General features: G+C 44.5%; 1 protein-coding gene across 1 annotated transcript in view; it reads right to left on the minus strand.

The window, feature by feature from the left end:
• Positions 1-18,976, minus strand: part of LOC115116274 (potassium voltage-gated channel subfamily H member 7-like) — a 97,199-nt gene that overhangs the window by 30,277 nt on the left and 47,946 nt on the right. The window contains exons 8-10 of the mRNA XM_065012426.1: positions 7,612-8,011; positions 7,284-7,483; positions 2,731-2,983 (exon numbers count right to left, since the gene is read on the minus strand). Of these exons, the coding sequence (XP_064868498.1) occupies positions 2,731-2,983; positions 7,284-7,483; positions 7,612-8,011 (853 nt within the window). The remainder of the gene's footprint in view (positions 1-2,730; positions 2,984-7,283; positions 7,484-7,611; positions 8,012-18,976) is intronic.

Genomic DNA, 18,976 nt, shown 5'->3' on the forward strand with positions numbered 1-18,976 from the left:
CGTGGTCCTGTGCTTCCTATGAATGCTATATTAAATTACAACGCTAGGGAGATTTTGGATGCCAAAAATTAATCTGCGATTTCCACGTTTTACATAGTTTGCCGTGTCGGTGTTCGGCCCACAGTCAATAGCATTGCTTTGGTGGTTATCGTAATAAAGTTCAGTGGATATTAGCACAGGTGGTTGGCTGGGTGCTTAATACTTAGGATGTATTGTAGTAGATATTTCACGTCGGCCATAGATTAGGCTACTCATATAGTTCAGTGTTGGCACCTGTCGGTGCTTCTTTAGGGCGGCTGGGTTCAAACGGCTGAGTGGCAGGGTAGGCAGATGGTCACATGTGCCAAGATTGACGCTCATCTTGCCTCAAGCGAGGGTACCTGGCGATACGTCACAAGAGATACATCAGAGTTATACGTGGCTCAGTATGCACGTATGATTAACCATCTACTTTAGATTCATTTGCGTGATAGGATTCCTTTAGGGGGTCATTCGATGATAATATTTTCAACGGCGCTTCTGCCATAGCTACACATAAGCGTCTGGCGTCAAGTTCTGCAGTTTTGGGGGATTGGGATAGTTTACCGCACCCACTGCCCGTAGGCTATATCTTATAATGGATGCTTTGCTCCGGCAGTGAGTTACCCTGAAGGAGTAGAGCCTATATTGGGAAATCTTGCGTTATTCATTGCTGAACAAATGGTTAAACATTTTTCAACATGGCGTTTTCTTTCTGAAATTAAGCGGAGCCGGTTCAGAAAGGAAACCCGAGTGCCCCGCCCAGCTGACCCATCAGCTGAGATGGTACCAATTAGAGGCTAGTAATGAATCACTCCTACCTTATTGGGTGGGTATTTAAGCTTTACGGGTCTGCTCTCTCAACCTGCGGCTGCATGCTGCTTACCGCTACTCTGGCCTGGCTTCCTGCTCCCATCAGCAACCCAGCCTCCACCTGTTAGGTTATGTGTTCATGCAAGGGGGATTGGTAGAGCTTGCACTGTTGAACAAACGGTTAAACATATCTCTATGCAGAGTTTTCTTTCTGAAGTCGGGTAGGCTTCTATTCCCAAGGTCCTGTCTGTTAAGGCGTTAGGACTGTTCATCAGACAGGGTGGAGGCTCTGACATTTCCGTGAAGCGGTTCCGTGTGAGACTGTTTTGCGATATCAAAGAGCAAAGGGAAATGGCTGTCACTGCTCTTTTAATGGCTGCAAATCTTAAAATGCTCTGCTGAGAGCATGGTAAGATTTTTTCCGGCCACTAAGGAGAACCATTATGTAATTTTGTCATTTGTGTGAACTACCCCTTTAAGCCTAGCTATATGCCTCTGTTCTGTGTTCCTTCACTTTTGTAGCTATTAAACTAGCATTACACTGCTCTTCGAAGTTGCCAAACAGTCTCACACAGTGGCACTTAATAGAAATGTCAGAGCCTCCATCATGTCTGATGAACAGTCCTAATGCCTTAGCAGACAGGACCTTAGGAATGGAAGCCTTTCTAACTTCTCTAGTCACGGTTCTTGTCTAAATGTGAGAGGTAAAATCATAACCAGGTAAGACAACTGGTATAAAATACATTCAGGTGTTTAAGCTTACGAGGAGAATGTTACGATTCCGGGTAGCCTAGACAGAACACATTGTTCCAGTCAGTTGTTGGATTTGAACAAGAGGTCTGCTGCAGTGGATCAGTGTTTGAAAAACCACCCATCTTTCCTTTGGGAGGTGGCACTGTGTATCCCTGCCTGAGCTGACATCTAGCGCAACATATCTGCAAATATCATACGAGCACGAAGACCCTACATGGTCTAGGACGGAATCATTCGAATCAATAATTCAAATCAACCCGTCCAGCAAACATGCAAAAAACAAATGGCCGCTTTAATTGTATAAACACAGAAGAAATGAATTGTAATATTAATGCTCATGCCAGAGTAAGTGCTCCTGAAACCATTGTTAGAAAAATGTCTCACCAACCACAGTTCTCCACTTGGTTGGGTCCTTTCAATACTGCCCTGACAGTACAGTAAGTAGCAATGTGTCTTGTCATGCCTCAAAAAGCTACCAATAAGCATTAGCATGTTTTCCAATCAGCATGTATAAGAGCCTGGAGTTTTTACTGCTCAGATCACATGGTCATGAAAAACTCTTAGCCTTAAAGTTAAACTCCACCCAAAAACTATCTTTTGGTGTTTTTTTTCATTGTCCTGTTGTTGATATAGTCCCAAAATGTTTTGCGTGTGAGCAATTATGTTTAAAAAATGTTCAAAATACAGAAATATAGCCGGTATGATGCATTTTGTATCATGTGATGCTGCGTTTTGCATCATATGATGCTAAATGCAATATACCCGATGTGATGCTAAATTTATCTTACCGTCTGTATTTCTGTATTTTGAAAGTTGATTGCTCACATGCAAAACAAATACAAAAAGATTGTTTTTGGGTGGAATTTTCCATTAACAACTAGTATATTATTTGCGACAGGTAGCCTAGTGGTTAGAGCATGGGGCCAGTAACCGAAAGGTTGCAGGATCGAATCCCTTAAGTGACAAAGTGAAAATATGTTGTTCTACCCCTGAACAAGGCTGTTAACCCACTGTTCCCTGGTAGGCTGTCATTGTAATTAATATACTTTTCTTAACTGACTTACCTGGTTAAATTTAAAAATAAAACAAAAATGATTTGACCAGGAAAACAACACCCATTTCTATTTATAGTTCAACTGCATTTACCCAGAATGGCCACCACAATGTCATCCTTCAAGATCTCTATGGAGCCCCGAGACAGGAAGTAAAGTGCGGTGAGGACGTCTCCAGAGTGGACCAGGGTGTCCCCTGGGGGGGCGTGGGTGGTCTGGAAGCGCATGGCCAGGGCTCTCAGGCAGCCCTTGGTAGCTCCATGGAAGGCCTTGCAGCTCTCCAATAGATCCTGGTTGAGGTGGAGGCAGATATCTGCCTGAAGACACTCAGGGAATCCTTTTAACACCTACAGTATGTGTGGAGAAATTGAAGAATTATAGGATGCAGCCAACGTGGATCACCTCTTGAGTCAACCAATTGGGTTTTATATATTTGTTTTCATAGTTATGATCACCCTTCTCAAATGGTTACGGTATCTCAAAAGTGTTTTCATCTCCTGGAATTTAAAGTAGGCTACCTGTAGTGACAAAAACAATAAAAGGATATACTTACCTTTACAATACATAGGAATGAACCTAGGATAAACTATTCCTCTGTTGGCCCACATGTAAATTACTATGATAATGAAGTGTTTCAGTGATGTAAAGTGATGCAAATGTAACTACTGTATACACTCACACAGACTGTTCAGACCTTTTTTCACAATGAAAGATACTGTACGTTTTTAGAAACAGGAAGTACCGATGACGCGCTCAATACGGAAGTGGTCCGATGAAGCGGATGCTAAGCTACCAGACTGTTTCACTAGCACAGACTGGAATATGTTCCAGGATTCATCCGATGGCATTGAGGAGTTTACAAGATCAGTCACTGGCATAATTAATAAGTGCATTGACGAAGTCGTCTCTCTCGCTTTCAAGGAGCGGGACACTAATCCAGACTCTTATAAGAAATCATGCTACGCCCTCCGACAAACCATCAAACAGGCAACACGTCCATACAGGACTAAGATTGAATCCTACTACACCAGCTCTGACGCTCATTGGATGTGGCAAGGCTTGTAAACTATCACAGAGTACAAAGGAAAACCCAGCCGCGAGCTTCCCAGTGATGCAAGCCTACTAGACGAGCTAAATGCCTATGCTTACTATGCTCGCTTTGAGGCTAGCAACACTGAACCATGTATGAGAGAACCAGCTATTCTGGATGATCACACTCTCCATAGCCAATGTAAGTAAGACATTTTAAACAGATTACCAGGATATGTACTTGGAGCATGCGCTGACCTGCTGCCAAGTGTCTTCACAGACATTTTCAACCTCTCACTGATCCAGTCTGTAATACCTACATGTTTCAAGCAGACCCCCAAAGTCCCTGTGCCCAAGAACGCCAAGGTAACATGTCTAAATGACTATCGCCCCGTATAACTCACATCTGTAGCCATGAAATGCTTTGAAAGGCTGGTCATGTTTCACATCAACACCATTATACCAGACACCCTGGACCCACTCCAATTTGCATACCGCCCCAACAGATCCACAGATGACACAATCTCTTGTCATGACTCTCCTGTGAGGATCCAAAGATCCGGTTACAGCTGGATCAGCTCTACAGAGCTCTGTCTCCCTCAGAGAGGGGGGTTGATGTGGGGGTTTTATGACACCTCACGTCAATCGTAAATTGTAATGCAGCAGGCCGACTCCTTTTGGTTTCTAGTTTGGGTGATTGGAATGTCTTTGTGTCTTATGAAGAGTTTGCTGCCCAAAACTACAACAAAAAACAAAGGACACTGGGACAATATATTTCAACATTCGAATGTTGGGAATGATGAGAGATGGAATATGGAAAATGAATGTCTAGTTTGTGATGTCATAAAAAGGATTAGAAAGAAAACATTGTAACTTTAAGAGCTTTCACACTGTACATATCAGGTTTACATCTAAATGCTATGATAAAAAAAACATGAGAATACTGTTGTGAAAATAGCAATGTGATTTTAGCCTTCTAAATGTGTTTCATGCAAACTTGGGCATGGCTACTGACTGGGCACAAGTGAGCTCAGAGTTCGTGTCAACATGAGGGAACACCCTCCAAGACCAGAGTGCTTAAAAGGACTCACTAATCAAATCAAATCAAATGTATTTATATAGCCCTTCGTACATCAGCTGATATCTCAAAGTGCTGTACAGAATGAAATTTATATTAGACCAGAGAACGTGAGGTCATGGCCCACACGTTGAAATGGTTAAAACTACAAGACCAGACAGCGTGGAGCGGTGGCTACACGGCTGAAAATGGTAAGACCCTCAAACTCTTAACGAGTGAAGAAGTTAAAGACTAGACCAAACATTCACAGTCTACATCTCTGTGTGTAAAGTAGTCTAGGATATTTGACTGAAGATGAGGGAAGAACAGATCCCTCTCACCACCTGAGGTATCTATTCTAATGAACACTCCAAGACAGAAAAAGCCTACAACTAAGAAGGACATTGTGACCTCTAGTGGACAACCAGAGACTTACATCGAACCACTTCCCATAGACGGATCGAGTGGTTTCGACAGGGAAATATAATCTACTCGTAAACATATATTGCATTTCTAATCCGAATGAGCAGTTGTTAGGGTGCTATATATTCTGGTTACGGTGAGTGTTATTTCCAAATGTATGTACATATATGTACATACCCCTCTCTTTCCATTGTGTAACCAAACGGTCATGCTTTTGCTAGTCCACTAGGGACCTGTTTTCATTCTTTTATGTATGCAATCAATAACCTATGCTGTGTGTGTTTACATATTCTGTGTGATGATTTAGTTAGTCAGTAAATAAATAATCAAGCCAATTTGTGTATCGCTGATCCAATACTTAGGTTAGGGTTTGTGCAGATATCCAAAAATGAGACTGAGGCAATAATTCATAATTGACTCTTATTGATATTTATATAATCTTTAGAGTTTAAGTTGGGAGATAGTACCTCTGTAAACAACTGCTCCCGTGGTGCCCCAAATTCCTAATGAGTTAATTGTTACATGATTAATTTAATGTAGTAATAATTAAATGTAGTAGGTAATTATTTGATTAATAGCAGTCATTACATTAATAATGTCACGAAACTCTATTTCCCTCCACACTGCCCTAATCCACGCAGACAAGAGGGACACCTATGTGAGAACGGTGTTCACTGAATACCTGTACATCCCTCCAAGCTCATCCCTACGCTAAGGACCCTAGGACTGAGAGTGGGCAACAACACATCTTCCACGCTGAGCCTCAACACAGGGCCCCTCAAGGGTACGTGCTTGGTGGCCGGGCATGACTCCTACACCATCATCAAGTTTGCCGATGACACAACAGTGGTAGGCTTGATCACCCAAAACGATAAGACTTAATCCCTGCAGCAATGTTCTAACATCTAGTGGAAAGCCTTCCCAGAAGAGGGGAGACTGTTATAGCAGCAAAGGGGGGACCAACTCCATATTAACACATTGACTCTGTACTCGAACCCCATTCATATAGCCTGGCTACTGTTATTTTATTGTTGATTTCTATAATTATTTTTTTTAAACTACATTGTTGGTTAAGGGTTGTAAGTAAGCATTTCAATGTAAGGTCTACATATGTTGTTCTCGGCACATGTGACAAATAGAATTGGATTTGATTTGATTTTGGAATAAGATGTTCGACGAGCAGGTGTCCACATACTTTTGGTCTTGCAGTGTAGTTAGTCCGGGTAAATATTTGGTCAGCTATTTAACTATCTGGATTGACCCTTATTGCACACCATTTTTTGACTCATCACATAATGCTGCTGCTACTGTCACTTAATTACAGTATATGTACATATCTACCTCAATTACCTCGTACCCCTGCACATCGACTCGGTACTGGTACCCCGTGTATATCGCCAAGATATCGTTAGTCATTATGTATTTATTATTATATGTTTTACTTTTCTGTTATTTCTCTATTTTCTTACTCTGCTTTGTTGGGAAGGGGCCATAAGTAAGCATTTCACTCTTCCTCTACAGCTGTTGTTTACGAAGCATGGTGACGAATAAAATTGTATTTGATTTCAAAAGAAGAAAACACTACTATATCCTTTCAGCAAGCTCATGCAGCCACATGCAAGCCAACCTGTGACATATGCCCTTAGCCTCAGCGCAAGGCACTCTTGTAATGAGAATCCGGCATGCATGTGGATGCTCAGTGTTGGCACACAGAACACAGGAGATTGTATGGAAACTGAAACACTTCACTCAAAAACTGAAAAGAAAAGTGGTGATGATGACAATGACAATGGTCGTGGTTTATGGTGTTGCTAATTTGTCTTCTGTCGACACATGATGGGCTATTATGAGATGTTTTGAGAGCCAAATATTATAATATGTTTTGAAAGCCAAAGATGTCAAGCAATTAAGCGAAAATGGAAATAGTTACAGTGCATACTTTCACATAATATGTATATAATATAATAATATATAATATATACCTCCTGCTCTTACCAGCGTAGATGTTATTCCAATCGAAAAGCAGAAATAAAAAATAAAAACGTTTTTTTTTAAAAGCATTTTGCACAAGGATCACATTGGCAAGAAAGAGGATTTAACTACGTTGGTATGCTGATTTGAGGTTCTGTTCTGTTTACCGTGTTCATGTCGATGCCGTTGGTGTAGGTCCAGGAGTGTTGGAAGTACTCCTCCAGTCTCTGCTTTAGTGGGTTGGGGATCTGATGGAAGCGGATGAACTCTCGAACCCGGAGCATCTGGGTGTGGTATCTTGCTGTGCCAGAGTACAGCCGCTGGATGATGGCTGAGACGTTACCGAAGATGCTGGCATACATGAGGGCTGAACAACACACACATATGTAAAGGCAGGGGTACAATTATTTCGTGTTTTCATAATATGCATTGATTTGTACAATCAATCTCGTCAATTTAAGGACAAAAGTTACACAATGGATAGTTCAGACTCACAGCCGATCAGCATGACACAGATAGAGAAGATCTTTTCTGAGTTGGTATTTGGGGAGACATTCCCAAAGCCCACGCTGGTTAGACTGCTGAACGTGAAGTAAAGTGCGGTGACATATTTGTCCTTGATGGAGGGCCCAGAACTAGGGTCACTGTAGTTATACCTCTTGCCAATGGAGACCCCCAGATTGTCGAGCCAACCAATCTTGTGCTCCAGGTAAGGCTTCTCCACATTGCCAATGGCGTACCATATGCAGGCTAGCCAGTGAGCAATAAGTGCAAAGATGCACATGAGTAGCATTAGCACAGCAGCTCCATACTCAGAGTAACGATCCAGTTTCCTGGCCACACGCACCAATCGCAGCAGTCGGGCTGTCTTTAACAGGCCAATCAGTGTGGTAGTCTAAAGAGACAAAACATACGGTGCATATTTAACAAGCACTCCAAGAGACATGACCAGACACTGAAATATGTTCCACCTTTTACCAAAGAAATACTGAGTGTAAAAAACATTAAGAACCCCTTGTCTTTCCATGACATAGACTGACCAGGTAAATCCAGGTGAAAGCTACGGTCCCTTATTGATGTCACTTATTAAATCCACTTCAATCCGTGTAGATGAAGGGGAGGAGACGGGTTAAAGAAGGATTTTTTAAAGCCTTGAGACAATTGACACATGGATGGGGAAGACTAAATATGTGCCTTTGAACAGGGTATGGTAGCAGGTGCCAGGCGCACCGGTTTGTGTCAAGAACTGCAATGCTGCTGGGTTTTCATGCTCAACCGTTTCCCATGTGTATCAAGAATGGTCCACCACCCAATGACATCCAACCAACTTTATACAACTGTGGGAAGCATTGGAGTCAACATGGGCCAGGTGGGGTGCCACTCAATATTAGAAAGGTGTTCCTAGTGTTTGGTATACTCAATGTATTTACTGCATTTGATTTATATGCAGTGTGCACTAACTTAAAGTATATTAATATCACACAGCTGCATTAAAATATACTTCAGTCCGACAGATGTTTTACCAAAGTTAGCTTACACCTCTGCTTTAAAAAAGGCTGGAAAAAGAGTCAAATTCACTATTTCAACAGTAATGAGCTTTCTCAGCACTCCTCTCAACAGTATAATTCAAAGACTTAATCTTGGCGACTTTCAATGTAATGACTCTCTGGTCAAGGACGAATTAACACGGAGCTGTGATACAAGCAGCCGGCAGATAAATCCTGCTTTATTGAAGTCTGGGTGGGAGGAAGGTAACACAATGAATGATACCTAGGGAGGTTGCTGCTTGCTCTCTCATCAGCAATGGCCACACTTACACCATCGTCCTCTTTAGGGAGATAATTTATTTACTTGACAATTAATATGACCCTGGCTGACATTCATTATTTTTAAAGGGTCCATAATTGATAACACTGACAGTGGTTCTAATGTACAGTGGGGTCCATAATTATTAGCACCCTTAAAGTGGAAATGACAGCATTTTCACTACATTGCAGATATTTAACAGACAATCATATCAGTCATATCAAATTCACAGTTTTTGCCACAAAAACGACTTAATAAGAGGTTTTAAAAATTGGTTCCATTTGACTCAGCATTCCATGACGTATTGTAATGATGGGGCGGTGGGTCAGATGCAGGTGCAGGTGCAACGATTTAATAAAACCAAGAACGGGACACTAACATAAGGTAGAACTCCAATGCACAAGAATAATACCAAATGGTGAGTGAACATGGGAGAGTGACATATAAAAGGGAGGAAATTATGAAGGTAATGTGAATCAGGTGTGAATTATAATGAGTAACAGGTGTGCATAATGATGAATCCCAGGACCGGTGGTTAGTACTCTGGCAACGTCGTGCGCCGGAGGGGAGGTGCAGACGTGACAGTACCCCCTCCCCGCTAACGTGTGGCTCCAGCTGCAGGACGACGCCGGCCAGGGGGACAACCCCGAGGACGAGGAGCGGGTTGGTCCGGTTGGAGAAGGGGTAAATCACGTATGATGTTGGGGTTCAGAATGTCCTCCACCGGAACCCAACACCGCTCCTCTGGGCCATACTTTGCCCAGTCCACCAGAAACTGGAGCAGACCCCCACAACGTCAGGAGTCCAGTAAGGATCTGACAGCGTACCCCGGGTCCTCCTTGATGTCTAGGAGGTGTGAGGGACAGCATCAGCTAGGGGACCAGGAACAACTGGCCTGAGAAGGGAGACATGTTAAGAGGGTGAGATACGGTAGTGACTGGGTAATTGTATCCTGTATGTCACCCTCCGGAGAACCTTGAATGGCCCCACAAACTGGGGGATCAGTTTCTTGCAGGGCAGGCAGAGTGGGAGGTTCCTGGTAGAGAGCCAGACACGATCCCCAGGATGGAACACAGGGGTCTCACTGCGGTGACGGTCTGCCTGTTCCTTCTGACAATGGACGGGAAGCCAAGGTCACTGAGGCACGGGAAGCGGCAGGAGCTTCCCTGCTGGAGCATTCCGGGGGGACTTGGTTTGAGCACACACGGAACAGGAGTTGACATACCGTGTAACATACTGCACCATGGTGGGCCACCAGTGTTTCTCAGTGAGGGACTGGATGGTGCGAGAAATACCTGGATATCCAGCGACAACAGCTGTGTGCCCAGTTCAGCAGCCGATCCCTTATCCCTGTGGGAACGTAGATGCACGTGGGAGGACAATATCTGGGTGCAGGCTCCCTCTCTATAGTCTGGCGAATGTCCATATCTATCTTCCAAACCACTGGACCCAAGATTCAGGAGGATGGGATTATGGGTGCCCTCTGGACAGGACCCTCTCCGAATTGTAGATACGGTCTACCTCAAACACAAAAGGTAGCATGGGATCTGTGTTTCAGCAAAGGGGCGGAGGTGAAACGCCCATTGAGGAGACGAAAGGCCTCGTCAGCTGCTGGAGGCCAACCCAACCTTGAGGAGGGTGGTGAGAGGGGCGGTGACGGCGCTGAAGTTCCCGATGAAGCGGCGGTAAAAGTTGGCAAACCCCAAAAACCATTGTAACCCCTTGGTGGTTGGGACTGGCCATGACCTTACCGCATCTACCTTCTTGTCCTACATCCTCACTCCCTGCGGGCTTATTTGGTAGCCCAAGGAGGAGACAGCCCTCTGGTGGAATTGGCACTTCTCCGCCTTGACAAACAGGTGGTTAGCCAAGAGGCATTCCAGGGCTGCTCAAACGTGAGTGATGTGATCTTCCAGGTTGGTCGAGAAGATTAGGATGACATCGGTGTAAACAGTCACCTGACGTCCTACCGCGTCCCTAAACACCTCGTTGACAAATGCCTGGAACATTGACGGAGCATTGGCTAAGCCAAAGGGCATAACCACGTACTCGTAGTGACCAGACATCGTGCTGAATGCCGTCTTCTACTCATCCCCTTCCGGATGCAAATGAGATTGTAGGCACTCCGCAGGTCCAGTTTGGTGAAGAACCGGGCCCCACGGAGCTGCTCGATGGCACCAACGGGAGAGGGTACAATATTTTGTGGTGATGTCATTGAGTCCACGTTAATCGATACAAGGGTGTAATCCCCCCTCCTTCTTGGCCATGAAGAAGAAACCAGCCGACGCAGGGGACGTGGACCTGTGGATGAAACCATGTTGAAGCCCCTCTTAATTGTAGTCCTCCATGGCCTGAGTCTCAGCCCCCGACAGAGGGTAGATGTGTCTGTGCGGCAGTGTAGCACTGGAAAACAGGTCAATGGCATAGTCCCAGAGGTGATATGGAGGGAGAGAGGTAGCGCGGGTCTTGGAGAATACCTCCCTTAGATCCTGATATTCCTCCGGGATGTTGGGCTGGAGGGCAACCACAGAACTCTCAACCGATGTGGAACCACAGGGGACAGGGAAGCAGGTCTTCCGGCATTCAGGTGACCAGTCAGTGATTCTCATACCTGACCATGAGATGGTAGGGTTTTGGCGCTAAAGCCAAGGTAAGCAGAGGATGCTCTTGTGACCTGGTGCACTGGTGATGAAGGGGATATTTTCCTGGTGATTGGGCTCCACGGTGAGGGTGATGTGTGTGATTGTTCTGGATCCTAGAGGCCGACAATCGAGACCTTGAACCGGAAAAGAAGAGGAGAGCGGGTATGTAGTAATAAGAGCGGTGGCCCGTTCTTGTAGGTTCATGCTCTACAACATCCGCAGAGTACGACCCTGCCTCACACAGGAAGCAGCGCAGGTCCTAATCCAGGCACTTGTCATCTCCCGTCTGGATTACTGCAACTCGCTGTTGGCTGGGCTCCCTGCCTGTGCCATTAAACCCCTACAACTCATCCAGAACGCCGCAGCCCGTCTGGTGTTCAACCTTCCCAAGTTCTCTCACGTCACCCCGCTCCTCCGCTCTCTCCACTGGCTTCCAGTTGAAGCTCGCATCCGCTACAAGACCATGGTGCTTGCCTAACGGAGCTGTGAGGGGAACGGCACCTCAGTACCTCCAGGCTCTGATCAGGCCCTACACCCAAACAAGGGCACTGCGTTCATCCACCTCTGGCCTGCTCGCCTCCCTACCACTGAGGAAGTACAGTTCCCGCGCAGCCCAGTCAAAACTGTTCGCTGCTCTGGCCCCCCAATGGTGGAACAAACTCCCTCACGACGCCAGGACAGTGGAGTCAATCACCACCTTCCGGAGACACCTGAAACCCCACCTCTTTCAGGAATACCTAGGATAGGATAAAGTAATCCTTCTCATACCCCCCCATCCCTTAAAAGATTTAGATGCACTATTGTAAAGTGGCTGTTCCACTGGATGTCTTAAGGTGAACGCACCAATTTGTAAGTCGCTCTGGATAAGAGCGTCTGCTAAATGACTTAAATGTAAATGTAAATGTAATATTGAGAGAGGAGGCAAGGGTCTGATTCACTGTCACCAGAATCCACTAAAGCTGTAGACATGGGGAATGAGGGACAGTCAGCCAGAGTGAAGGGTACTACAAAGAGTCTAACAGGAAGAGCAGTAGATGGAATACTCACTCATGGTCCAGGTGATGTAACATCACGTGACTGTCCCTCTGCTCTAGTGGATCCCTGATTCTGAAGTAACGGACACCGCTGGTGCTTGGGCCCTCCCTGGCCACAATACAGACAGAGCCCGTCTGAGTCGTCCACCGCTGGAAGGCATGTGACCCCTACCTCCATGGGTTCAGGCTCTGATCCCGAACACTCGCCGAAAGAGGGAGAGAAGCGATGAAGATGCCGATGCTCCCGAAGGAGGTTATCCAGATGGATGGCCATCGCAATGAGTGCGTCCAGGGTGAGGTTGTCATCTCGGCAGGCCAGTTCCGTCTGGACCTCCTCATGCAGACCTCCTCTAAATAACGTGCTGAGCGCCAGCTGATTCCATCCACTGGAAGCTGCTACTGTCCGGAAGGTAAGCGCACCTCCCTCTGCCCTCTGAGGGATGATCGAAAATACATTTAAACAGAGCCATGAACCCCTCATAAGACTCAAGCTCCTCCTCTCCTCTCACCCAGATGGCTGTAGCCCACTCCAATTCCCGCCTAGTCAGCAGAGAAATAACCGTGGCAACCTTAGGTCTCACGGTGGAGGGGGCTCCCATCTGATGTGCGAAATAGAGGGAGCACTGAAGGAGGAAGCCACGGCACTTGGATTGTTTCCCGTCATATTTCTCTGGGAGGGATAGACGGGCATCGCTGACCTGAGCGATGGGCTGGTGTGCTGACTCGGTGGGTAGACTGGCTCTAGAATATCCTCAGCTGACTCGTTGGATAGACTGGCCCTAGAATATCCTCCGCTGTTGAGACGTTGTAGACTGCGGAGAACATCTTCCATGGCCATCCCAAGTTGAGCCAGCTGATCATGGTGTTGACGAAGAACGTCACCTTGTTCATCGATCGTCTGGGAGATGTCCGGTTGTCCTGCTGCTTCCATTCCATATTTTGAGTTGGTATTCTGTAATGATGGGGCGGTGAGTCGGAAGCAGGTGCAACGTTTTCATAAAACCAAGAACACAACACTAACATAAGGCAGACCGCCAATACACAAGAACAATACCAACTGGTGAGTGAACACTGGTGAGTGTGACATATAAAGGGGAGGGAATTATGAAGGTAATGGAGTCCAGGTGTGAATCATAATGGTTAACAGGTGTGCATAATGATAAGTGCCAGGTGTGCACAATGATGAATCCCAGGACCGGTGGTTAGTACTCTGGCAACGTCGTTGGCTGGATGCAGTTTAATGCATGATTAATATAATTCACCAATACATTTCTTGGTAGTCCAAAAAATATTGTTATTAGGTTGTAAATCACAGCTGGCCTGGTACATTGTTTGCTGCCTCCATTCAGGATCCACTGTTTCAGTTTACATGTTTCAATATTTAGTTTCCCCTGATATCTTTTTTTGGTGGCTATACACAGCTAGAGATGCAGGTGTCATTTGGTTAGCTAGAAAGAATTTGAACGACTGTTATCACAGTTAGCATATCTCTTGCGTTTGCAAATTTACTGGCCATCTACTCCGACTTCAGCGTACTCTCGTCTGAGTGTGCCGAACAACTAATGAATTTAAAAATGAGCAACACCCGCTGAATATGACCGGTATAAGTAAACGTAGGCAAAAAAAATGTGTTAGTCATGACCGCTCTAGATAACATGTAAACAGCCTAACCACCTTTGCTAGGGTGAATAAAATGGTCAGAGTGAGGTGTTCTCTCGTTTGTGTCTGGAAGTAGCTAGATAGCAAGCTAGTCAACTTTAGCCAGTTAGCTTGTGTGCTTGCTTGGGACAAGCAAAAGGACGAGTAGGCTACAGCTGCAGAAGGACAAGTAGGATACACTTACCCATTGTGTATCAGTGCGATTTTGACTGCCAGCTAGCTGAAAATGTTTGAGAGGGTTTATCTAATGTTGCTTCGTTAGATTTTAGCTCATGTTGCTCTGGCTAGCATTAGTTGTTGATGTGCATAACTGAGAGAGCCTACATATTAATGGTTGTTTGATAAAAAGGACTTCAAAGTTCCCAGATGTAAGAGGACTCCCACGGTATTTACTGTACATATTTTCAGAAATCCATTCAGGTGTATTTTGTGGCTTTTGGCTAATGAGTTCTAATGATCTAAAGTCGCGCTGTTGCAACTACCTGGAAACACACAGTCCAGTTTAAAGTGTATGATGGCAGGCCAGTGTGGCAAATGGCTTGTTTGCATAAAGGCCTACTCTAGCTCTGATTGGCTATGGCGCACTGGTCTGCGTAGACTCCAGTCCTGGACGAGACAGAGGTTTTTATTACGTTTTCTTTACTGCAATGTCTATTGATTGTCCAAATGCACGGCCGCATTCCCACTCTATATTGTTATAGAATATTCACAAATGCTTTGGTATACGTAATTCCCAAACATTCTAAGAATTTATGAAAATGTGAAAATGACCATATCTTAGTGCTCACTTGTGAGATTTCTTTTTAAGTGTCATATTCTTCCTGGGGGTGTATATGAATAGATCTTAATAAGATGTCATGTTGCTAAAAAATAATGTCTAAAATAAATAATACAAATACTGGGCTAAACGTCCTCTCACTGTCAACTGCGTTTATTTTCAGCAAACTTAACATGTGTAAATGTTTGTATGAACATTACAAGATTCAACAACTGAGACATAAACTGAACAAGTTCCACAGACATGTGACAAACATAAATGGAATAATGTGTCCCTGAACAGAGGGGGAGTCAAAGTCAAAAGTAACAGTCAGTATCTGGTGTGGCCACCAGCTGCATTAAGTACTGCAGTGCATCTCCTCCTCATGGACTGCACCAGATTTGCCAGTTCTTGTTGTGAGAGGTTACCCCACTCTTCCACCAAGATACCTACAAGTTCTCGGACATTTCTGGGGAGGAATGGCCCTAGACCTCACCCTCCGATCCAACAGGTCCCAGACGTGCTAAATGGGATTGAGATCCGGGCTCTTCGCTGGCCATGGCAGAACGCTGACATTCCTGTCTTGTACGAAATCACGCACAGAACGAGCAGTATGGCTGGTGGCATTGTCACGCTGGAGGGTCAAGTCAAGATGAGCCTGCAGGAAGGGTACCACATGAGGGAGGAGGATGTCTTCCCTGTAACGCACAGCGTTGAGATTGCCTGCAATGACAACAAGCTCAGTCCGATGATGCTGTGACACACCTCCCCAGACCATGATGGACCACTCCACCTCCAAATCGATCCCGCTCCAGAGTACAGGCCTCGGTGTAAAGCTCATTCCTTCTACGATAAACGCGAATCTGACCATCACCCCAAAACCGCGATTTGTCAGCGAAGAGCACTTTTTGCCAGTCCTGTCTGGTCCAGCGACGGTGGGTTTGTGCCCATAAGCGACATTGTGGCCGGTGATGTCTGGTGAGGACCTGCCTTAGAGCAGGCCAACAAGCCCTCAGTCCAGCCTCTCATAGCCTATTGCGGACAGTCTGAGCACTGCTGGAGGGATTGTGCATTCCTGGTGTAACTCGGGCAGTTGTTGGTACCATCCTGTACCTGTCCCGCAGGTGTGATGTTCGGATGTACCGATCCTGTGTAGGTGTTGTTACACATGGTCTGCCACTGCGAAGATGATCAGCTGTCCACCCTGTCTCTCTGTAGCACTGTCTTAGGCGTCTCACAGTACGGACATTGCAATTTATTGCCCTGGCCACATCTGCAGTCCTCATGCCTCTTTGCAGCATGCCTAAGGCACATTCACACAGATGAGCGGGGACCCTGGTCATCTTTCTTTTGGTGTTTTTCAGAGTCCGTAGAAAGGCCTCTTTAGTGTCCTAAGTTTTCATAACTGTGACCTTAATTGCCTACCGTCTGTAAGCTGTTTGTGTCTTAACGATCGTTCCACAGGTGCATGTTCATTAAATGGGAAACTGTGTTTAAACCCAGTTGGATATAGGGGGCGCTATTTTAATTTTTGGATGAAAAACGTTCCCGTTTTAAACAAGATATTTTGTCACGAAAAGATGCTCGACTATGCATATAATTGACAGCTTTGGAAAGAAAACACTCTGGCGTTTCCAAAACTGCAAAGATATTGTCTGTGAGTGCCACAGAACTGACGTTACAGGCAAAACCCAGATAAAAATCCAATCAGGAAGTGCCGCATTTTTTAAACCGCCTCATGCCAATGACTCCTTATATGGCTGTGAATGAGCTACGAATGAGCTTATGTTTTCCACGTTTTCCCCAAGGTATCTACAGCATTGTGAAGTCTTTTTAGGCATTTCCCTTGAAGAATGGCTGTAAGGGACCATATATGGCATGTGGTCACATGTTGTCTCCCGCAGAAAACCTTGTGTAAAATACTGAGGTAGCCATTTTTCCAATCGCTTCTTATGAGAAACCAACTGCCTCGACGGATATATTATCGAATACATATGATAAAAACACCTTGAGGATGGATCTAAACAACGTTTGCCGTGTTTCTGTCGATATTATGGAGCAAATTTTGAAAAAAGTTTGGCGTTATAGTTGAAGTATTTTTTGGTCAATTTCTCAGCCAAAACTGATGAACAAACGGGACCTTTTTCGCCTACAAAAATATTATTTTTGTAAAAAAGGAACATTTGCTATCTAACTGGGAGTCTCCTGAGTGAAAGCATCTGAAGTTCTTCAAAGGTACATTATTTCATTTGGTTGCTTTTCTTATTTTCGTGAAAATGTTGCCTGCTGCCAGCAGAGCCTAGCATAGCATTATGCCATGATAAACTTACACAAATGCTTGTCTAGCGTTGGCTGTAACGCATATTTTGAAAATCTGAGATGACAGTGTTGTTAACAAAAGGCTAAGCTTGTGTTTGAATATATTTATTTAATTTCATTTGCGATTTTCATGAATAGGAAAAGTTGCGTTATGGTAATGCGCTTGAGGCTATGATTACGCGATACGGGATTGCTAGTCGCTATTAACAATGAAGATCTGTGAAGTTATTTGGATTTTTACGAAATATCTTCAAAAGACAGGGTCCTGAAAAAGGGACATTTCTTATTTTGCTGAATTTATATTTTATGCTACAATTTTTTAAATTTATTTCCTCCATACATAATCTTTCCAGATCCTGGATGTCCTTTGTTTGGACTCATGGAGTACACTCTTCAATTCAAACCACAGGTTTTCATTGGTGTTAAAGTCCGGAGACTGAGATAACTATTTCAAATTGTTGACTTTGTGGTCAATTAACAATTTCTTTTTGGATTTTGATTAGCGCTTTTGATTAGCGCTTATTGTCTTGCTGGAAGATCCACTTGCAGGCAAGTGTCAGCCTCCTGGCAGAGGCAACGATCTTTTGGGCAAAAATGTCCTTATACTTGGTAAAGTTCAACCCTTTTCCTGGAGATCTACCGTCCTGTGGGTTTTCAGTCAAACCCTAATGTAACACAACTGATTCTACTAATTAGCTGCTCAGCAAGACCTTAACTAGCTGAATCAGATACGCTAAATTAGGGTTGGATTGAAAACATAAAGGACAGTAGATCTCCAGGAAGAGGGTTGGGCAGTCTTGACCTAAAGGATAGGTTTGTGTTTTTACAACCAAATCTAAATGTTTTATGTAAATGGAATGTTATAGAATGGTCCAGAGACTTTAAAAAAAGATTTATCTTGTTTACCGCAACCAGCAATTCACTTCCTCATCCTCATTGTGCTGCTCAACCTTTTTCCCCTATCCAGCTGTTCCATTCCCTACATAGCCTGCAACTAGAATGGACAGAGAGGTATCGCTCAAGTCACAACAGAATGGTATTATAACGTTGCAGATAAAGTTTGGAATGACACACTTTCATGTGTATACCATCTAAAGACCTGAATTACATTACTGAAATCAAAACAATTGTATTTGTCACATGCACAGGTGTAGACCTTGCAGTGAAATGCTTACTACAAGCCCTTAATTAACCAACAAAGCAACAACAAAAAAAGAAAAAAAGAATAAGAAGTTAAAGTAACAAATAATTAAAGAGCAGCAGTAAAATAACAATAGCAAGGCAATATACATGGGGTACCTGTGCAGAGTCAATGTGCTGGTAAGTTGAGGTAATTGAGGTAATAAGTACATGTAGGTAGAGTTATTAAAGTGACTTTGCATAGATAATAACAGAGAGTAGCAATGCAAATAGTCATTTGATTAGACGTTCAGGAGTCTTATGGCTTGGGGGTAGAAGCTGTTTAGAAGCCTCTTGGACCACTTGCCATGCGGTAGTAGAGAGATCAGTCTATGACTAGGGTGGCTGGAGTCTTTTGACAATTGTATTGGCCTTCTTCTGGTATAGAGGTCCTGGATGGCAGGAAGCTTGGCCCCAGTGATGTACTGGGGCGTACGCACTACACTCTGTAGTGCCTTGTGGTC

This window comes from Oncorhynchus nerka, linkage group LG3, assembly GCF_034236695.1.
Source record: "Oncorhynchus nerka isolate Pitt River linkage group LG3, Oner_Uvic_2.0, whole genome shotgun sequence".
NCBI classification, from domain to species: Eukaryota; Metazoa; Chordata; class Actinopteri; order Salmoniformes; family Salmonidae; genus Oncorhynchus; species Oncorhynchus nerka.